The 6,419-nt window shown below is 23.9% G+C and overlaps 3 protein-coding genes across 6 annotated transcripts in view; 2 read left to right on the top strand and 1 right to left on the bottom strand.

Moving 5' to 3' along the window:
• Positions 1-418: 418 nt before the first annotated feature.
• Positions 419-6,419, top strand: part of LOC102676749 — a 6,338-nt gene continuing 337 nt past the window's right edge. Inside the window, exons 1-2 of one of the 2 annotated variants that reach the window (XM_006623365.2) lie at positions 419-580; positions 655-1,148. In XM_006623365.2, coding sequence (XP_006623428.1) covers positions 464-580; positions 655-1,113 — 576 coding nt within the window. In that variant the 5' untranslated portion in view covers positions 419-463 and the 3' untranslated portion in view covers positions 1,114-1,148. Of the gene's footprint in view, positions 581-654; positions 1,149-6,419 lie in introns of those variants that run through there. The other variant, XM_006623366.2, reaches the window with a different exon arrangement.
• Positions 1,821-2,819, bottom strand: LOC102676984 (transmembrane protein 179). The gene is made up of 2 exons (XM_006623367.2): positions 2,538-2,819; positions 1,821-2,436 (listed from the first exon to the last, which is right to left on the bottom strand). The coding sequence occupies exons 1-2, from the start codon at positions 2,645-2,647 to the stop codon at positions 1,881-1,883; spliced, it is 666 nt and encodes a 221-aa protein (XP_006623430.1). The 5' UTR covers positions 2,648-2,819; the 3' UTR covers positions 1,821-1,880.
• LOC102677226 (autophagy-related protein 2 homolog B) overlaps positions 3,534-6,419 on the top strand; it is an 8,797-nt gene continuing 5,911 nt past the window's right edge. For 2 of the 3 annotated variants that reach the window (XM_031514079.1, XM_006623369.2), the window contains exons 1-7: positions 3,534-4,013; positions 4,180-4,492; positions 4,570-4,883; positions 4,952-5,131; positions 5,244-5,468; positions 5,559-6,031; positions 6,098-6,406. In XM_031514079.1, the coding sequence (XP_031369939.1) occupies positions 3,840-4,013; positions 4,180-4,492; positions 4,570-4,883; positions 4,952-5,131; positions 5,244-5,468; positions 5,559-6,031; positions 6,098-6,406 (1,988 nt within the window). In that variant the 5' untranslated portion in view covers positions 3,534-3,839. The remainder of the gene's footprint in view (positions 4,014-4,179; positions 4,493-4,569; positions 4,884-4,951; positions 5,132-5,243; positions 5,469-5,558; positions 6,032-6,097; positions 6,407-6,419) is intronic. The other variant, XM_006623370.2, reaches the window with a different exon arrangement.

Raw genomic sequence — 6,419 nt, 5'->3', positions numbered from 1 at the left:
AATATTATATATATTATTAATAAATTCATATTTATAAAATAAATAAAAAATAATGTATTAACTTTGTATTAATTTTATTTATTAATAATTTTTTTTAAAGATATGCATTTATATAACTGTATGGAAAGATAATGTATGGAAATATAATTTTAAAAAACAGTGCTTAATGTTGATTGGTTAATTTTTATTTTTTTAATTATGTTTTATAAATCAGGGTCATCAGATTACTCAAAGAAAGATAGTCTCATTAATATCTTTAATTATTATTTTCAATAATACTCAAACAAAGAATAAATACTAAAAGTGAAGAGTTTATAATAATATAACTTTATATTACTTCTTAATAAAAATTTTAATAACCTATTATTTATTATTAACATAATTAAATATATTGAATATAATTAAATATTTCTTTCAATTTTTAAAAAATTTACAAAAAATTTTATAGTGTCATATATACAAAATGAAGTGGTTAATTTTTAGTACTACATTAATAATTTGGAATTATATAATATCTTGTCAGGATATTGTTTTTCCAAGTGATGAAGAAACATATCACGTAAACGACAATAATGAGACGGTAAAAAAATTAATTTAATATCGCAAAAATAATTTTAAAAAATTTTTTGAAAAAAAAAAAATTTTTTTATTTAGATAGCAGAACATAATCCAATATTTATACCAGATTCATGTCCCAAAAATATGCTTCTTTATCCTGGACCTGGAAATATAAGTACACGGATATGTGATTGTAAACCTGGATTTCTATATTTTCCATCGAATAATAGTTGTCATGAAGCATATAGACAAGGACCATGTGCACCACAGCATTATGTTATGCTTCCTAAAAATAAAGTTATACCAAAATGTATAAAAAATCCTTGCCTGCAGGATGGTATAGTACAATATAATAACACATGTTATTCTTTAAGAACTATAGGTGGATCCTGTGCTCCTAATAAAGAAATAGCAGTAAATGTAATTACATTTGAATTAGAATGTATATCAGAAATTAAGCTACATGTAATAATCGAAGCATCTGAACAATGTCCTATTGGAAGTCGTAGAAATATACTTGGAATATGCAAAAAAATAAAAAATATTATTACATAATAAATTTTTATTTTTTATATAAAAAGATATTTATTCATTTGAGTTTTTTTATATAATAACTTTTGATATACTCTTATATAATATAATAATATATTGATATATTAATAATGATATATTATAATAATATATTAACATATTTACAAAATATAGTTATTATTATATTTATTTTTGCTTATAACATAAAATTCTTATTTTGCACATTCATAGGATGTAATTTCAAATATTCAAAAATTCTATACTCACAAAACTATCAATTTCCATCATTATATATTTTTTTTAATATATTTTTTTATAAATGTATAACTATTGTAATTTATATTGTTCTGACATATTATGTACAATTAGATAAAAATATTATACAATAATACAATAAAATATTATATTAAATATATATCATTAATATTATTTAAATTAAATATATATTAATTTTAAATTAAAGATACTGAATCTAAATTCTAATACTAGTTATAAAAATTATAAATTGTAGTTTTATACAGTCTTGATATGTATAAAGATAAAAATATATATAATAAATTATTTCTTTTAATCACAAATCATATTCAATTCTACACTATAATTTCTTAAGTTTGATAAATATAGTTTTTCAATTTTTTTTAATAGATTAGTAATCATATTAAGTCATATATAATTATATTAATTATAAAGTGTGCGTTTAAAACTAATTTCATTGAATATAAATATTTTTTTAAAAAGTAAGAATAATAAAATGTTATTTTAAAGTTTAAATATGTTACACAATCATATTTTTAAGTTGATTCTTGTATTTCATTATTTCTAGCTGCCTCTATTAATCTTTGTCTTTCTCTGTACATTGAAACTTTCATATTTTCTAATTGATGATATCGCAATAATTTTAATACTGCAAACACTGATAGACCAACCCAAATAGATAAACTGGTCCAAGTACCAAATTGAACTGCACCCAATTCAATATGAAAACCAGATGTATCTATACCATCAGCTTTATCAATATCATTCCCAGCTGCTAATTCACAAGATGGAAATCTTTTAGTCATACATTGACACCAAGTCATAAATCCAAGTGTAATAATAATTGCAGCAATTAAAGTTATTGTTGTGAGAAATATTGAACTAACAACATCTATGAATGCAGATAAAAAGGAACTATCTTCTCCACGATACATAAGTAAAGAAAGTCGATAAATTTGTATTGCTGATGTTAATAACAATATTAAACCAACAAATATTGTATAATTACAATAAGCTTGTGAAGCCCAATTTACTATAAATTGACCATCTGATTCTTGCCAAGTTCCTGTTGAAAATAATAGACAATGTCCTCTGTAAACAAATATTAAATAGATATATTTTTTTACATAAATTTTAATACTACTTTTTATGTGCCTTAAAATATTTATTTATTTATTTAAAATAATAATTACCTAAATTCATCTTCATGTAAACTCATTGGTATGATAATACAAAGTGACAAAACAAGAGCTACGACATATCCAGATATTTGACTAAGGAGTAAAATATTGGTTAGTGCCATTTTTTAAATAATAAAAAAAAAATTGATTTCGCAGTATATTATAGAAAAAACAATTCTTAATAAATTTCTAATATACTATTAAATAATTTTAAACACAGATCGCTTAATTACTATATAATTAAACTTCTTAAAAAAATTATATATATATTATAGAAACTACAATGAATATAGATACATACAGGCTAGTAAACCTTCCATTTAACATTGATTATTTTTAAAAAATTTTATTTGAGCGATTAAATTATATTTTACAAATATAAAGAATTTTGTATAAAAATATTCATTCATGAAATATCACTAATATACATGAATAATTTAGTAAATAATTTAAATTATTAAAAATAAAAAAAAATAAAAATCTAAATAAATATTTAGTATTTTTACATATTTAAAAAATTATTCGTATATATATTTTAAAAAAAAGTGATAAGAAAATTTTTATTTTTTTAATAAAAAACCATTTTTATAAAAATCTTTTTTTTTACACAAATATGCTATACAAATTTTTATAGCATATTTTTAAAAATTAATAATAATATTTTAATAAAAATAATTTGCATTTTATGTATTAATAATAATAAAAGATAAAATTAATTTTCTTTAAACATCTTTTAATGAATAATATTTAAAAAATCAAATATAACTTAATTTTATTTTTAATCGAATATTAATATATTATTTTATTCATTACTGAAGAATAAAAAATAAAATTGATTATAATAAATAAATAAAAACTAGATATATTTTAGCTTAATAAAATTTTTATATCATATAAGATAGAAATATAGAATGAATTTCAGTCGCTACAGGAAAAGTGAAAGATTATTGGAAAATACAAATATCAGTGCATCTCTTTTCATAATCATAGTCAGCTGATTTCAGTCAATGAGACACCAGTGTTTCATTTCAGTGTTTGTCCGATAGTCAGAATTCTATGTGTGTAGGCATGTGTATATGTATATGCGTGTAGTGTATCCAAAGGAAAATATTACGCAGCTAGAACCCCGTTACATCCGAATCACCGTATTGTGTTAAGGATCATTGCACCAAAGTAGACACGTGTTAGAAAAATGGAATTCACGTGTTTTTCTTACATTGTGCCCGAATAACAGGCCTAATACAAAACGTATGAAGAAAATTATTTTTAAAAATCCCATGTCTTTTATAGATTAGATTGTCAAACGTGGGTAAAATGTCTTGGTTGGGATGTATTCCTTGGTCTCAAGGGATCAAAAAACGAGCTTGCAGATATCTTTTACAACGATATCTGGGTCAATTCTTGGAAGAAAAATTAACATTAGATCAACTCACTGTAGATCTGTACAATGGAACTGGTCGTGTAACCAATGTCAGCCTTGATGTACAGGTATTATCATTTTCTTTGTTTCAAATTTCTTTGTTAGTCTTTAGTTAGAAAAAATAAATATACTGTTTTGAATTATGTGTAAAATAATTTTTTTATGCATAATAATTTAAAAAATAGAAAAAATGAAATTTAAATGAAATTTAAAATGAATTTTTTATCATAATAGGCTCTTAATGAATTAGGAGAGCAACAACATCTTCCATTAGAATTTGTTGATGGTTTTGTATCAGAAATGTCTGTTAGTATACCATGGTCAGCTTTGCTCAGTGAAGCTAGTTATGTGGAAGTAACAAGTTTGAGATTAACAGTTCAACCTAGACAAAGAGTTAAAAATGGAACTTCAATGTTTGAGTCTATGTGGAGTTCTATGACATCTAGCATGCAACTTGCACAAGAATGTTTACAAGAAGATGCTAAATATGCTGGAAATTCACAACCATTAGAAGGAGTAGAATTGTTTGCACAAACAATAGATTCAAGTAAAAATTTGTTAAAAATGCATTATATATATATAAGTAAAAATTATATATATATATATGTATTTGTCTTTTTTTAGTTTTATGTAGAGTGAAAGTGAGATTTATAGATACTGTTATACGTTTGGAACATGTGCCACTGGATTCTTCAACAGGAGTTGCAATAGAAGTGTGTATAAAAAATCTTGAATATTCAGATGAAGCTGGATTAGATCCAAGCAGTACTTCATTAGATCCTAGTCAATCAACAAAAGGATATGTTGTGTCAGCATTCACAACAAAACGATTTTATTTAGAAGGAGTGACTTTTCATACAGATGAATTCCCATCTCGAGCAAGAACTTTTTCTAGAAGCATTATAACATCTAGCAGGGGTTCTACGCCAGAGTCTAAAGTAACTTTTATTAAAAATTAGTAAAAATATATAAATTAAGAATTTTGTTTGAAATATTTTTTTTATAGAATTCAGATTATCATTTCTCTTCTGTGCAAGTATCTAGTACTCAAAATATACAAACTTCTCCAGAAGGAAATATTATTAATAATTTAAGTGAATCAAATCCTATAATGTTTGCTAAGTTAGCAGGTAGACAAGAAATAAGATTGAAATTAAAACAAGGAGAAGGTGTGTCAGGGCCAAAGGTAAAATTAATTAAAAATAAATAACATCCTTATATAATATCAAAAAAAAAAAATGATAGTATAAATTATAACATATATTTGGCTTAAAATAAAAATGATTTAATTATTTCAGGTAGAATTAGAAATAACCTTAGGATCATTCACTTCATTTTTAAGTCCACGGCAAGTACATGTATTATTGGAATTAGGACATGGATTGGCATCTCCTGATTCAGAAGATGTTAGTAATGTTGCTCCAAGAACTTGTACTGAAAAGCCTATGGCTGGTAGCGATTTTAATCGTGTAGAACGAGAACTTATTCATCAAATACATCCATCTCAAGGATTACGTTCTATGGTATATATATATATATATATATATACACATTTTCATAAAGTTCACAAAACTTCAATAAAATATAATAAATTAAATCAAAGTTTCTAATAGGATCTAAGGCATACACAAGGTTGGTCAACAGCATCTTTAGATGAGTCTGATAACAAAGATGAATTTTTACCAATGCGATTACCAGGTTCTACTTCAATGAGTGATTCAATTACAAGCAATAATATTAGTATGGATGGGAGTATATTATCTAGTAGTATTAGTTTAAAAAATTCTGCAACGAATTTACCAAAGCAACAAAAACACAGACATAGTGTAGATAATAGCCCATCTGCAGAAACATCTCATTTTCATGTGAGAGTATCTTCTATAGCTATAATTCTATTACACGAAGACATATTGACCACATGTGTAGAAGAAGGTGGTTTAACATCTTCTAGTATATATCAAATGAAAAATTCGGCAGACGAATTTTTCAAACAATTAGGAATGTTTGCAGTTGGAGGATATGGGAACAAAGATTTCGATAAAGCATCAAAAATACTCTTGGATGCTTGTCATTTAAGTCATATTAGGTATTTATAATTGCTATATATATAATATTAAAAAATAATTAATTTTTAAATTCTTATTTATTATAGATTACTCGCTGCGCCATTAGTAATTGAAGGAAGAGAAAAAAATGTTTGTTTATTATCTGTTGTATCAGGAACACTCACTTTAGCTAGCTTAGAAATTGTTGAATGTTTAGTTGACTCAAATAATTCTGAAACAAATGGTACTCCATCATCAGAATTTGTAGAGTTGCTTACTTTTCCAAAAGAAAATTCAACAAATTTTGGTTTCACTAATAAAACGGATTTTAAAATGAAATTTAAATATGTAGAAGATATTCAAAATACAGGATATGCACAATTAGTAAAATGTGCAAATCCAAAGACAAAAATTGAGTAAGTATGTGTA

Source organism: Apis dorsata, unplaced genomic scaffold (genome assembly GCF_000469605.1).
Source record: "Apis dorsata unplaced genomic scaffold, Apis dorsata 1.3 scaffold_884, whole genome shotgun sequence".
Classification (NCBI taxonomy): Eukaryota; Metazoa; Arthropoda; class Insecta; order Hymenoptera; family Apidae; genus Apis; species Apis dorsata.
This window is presented reverse-complemented; position numbering and strand designations above follow the sequence as displayed.

What these genes read in the sequence shown, in the direction of transcription:
- LOC102676984 (XM_006623367.2), bottom strand. Translation starts at nt 2,647, where the DNA reads ATGGCACTAACCAATATTTTACTCCTTAGTCAAATATCTGGATATGTC. An exon ending in TTACATGAAGATGAATTTAG is followed by an intron (nt 2,437 to 2,537) that starts GTAATTATTATT and finishes ATTTGTTTACAG; the next exon opens with AGGACATTGTCTATTATTTT.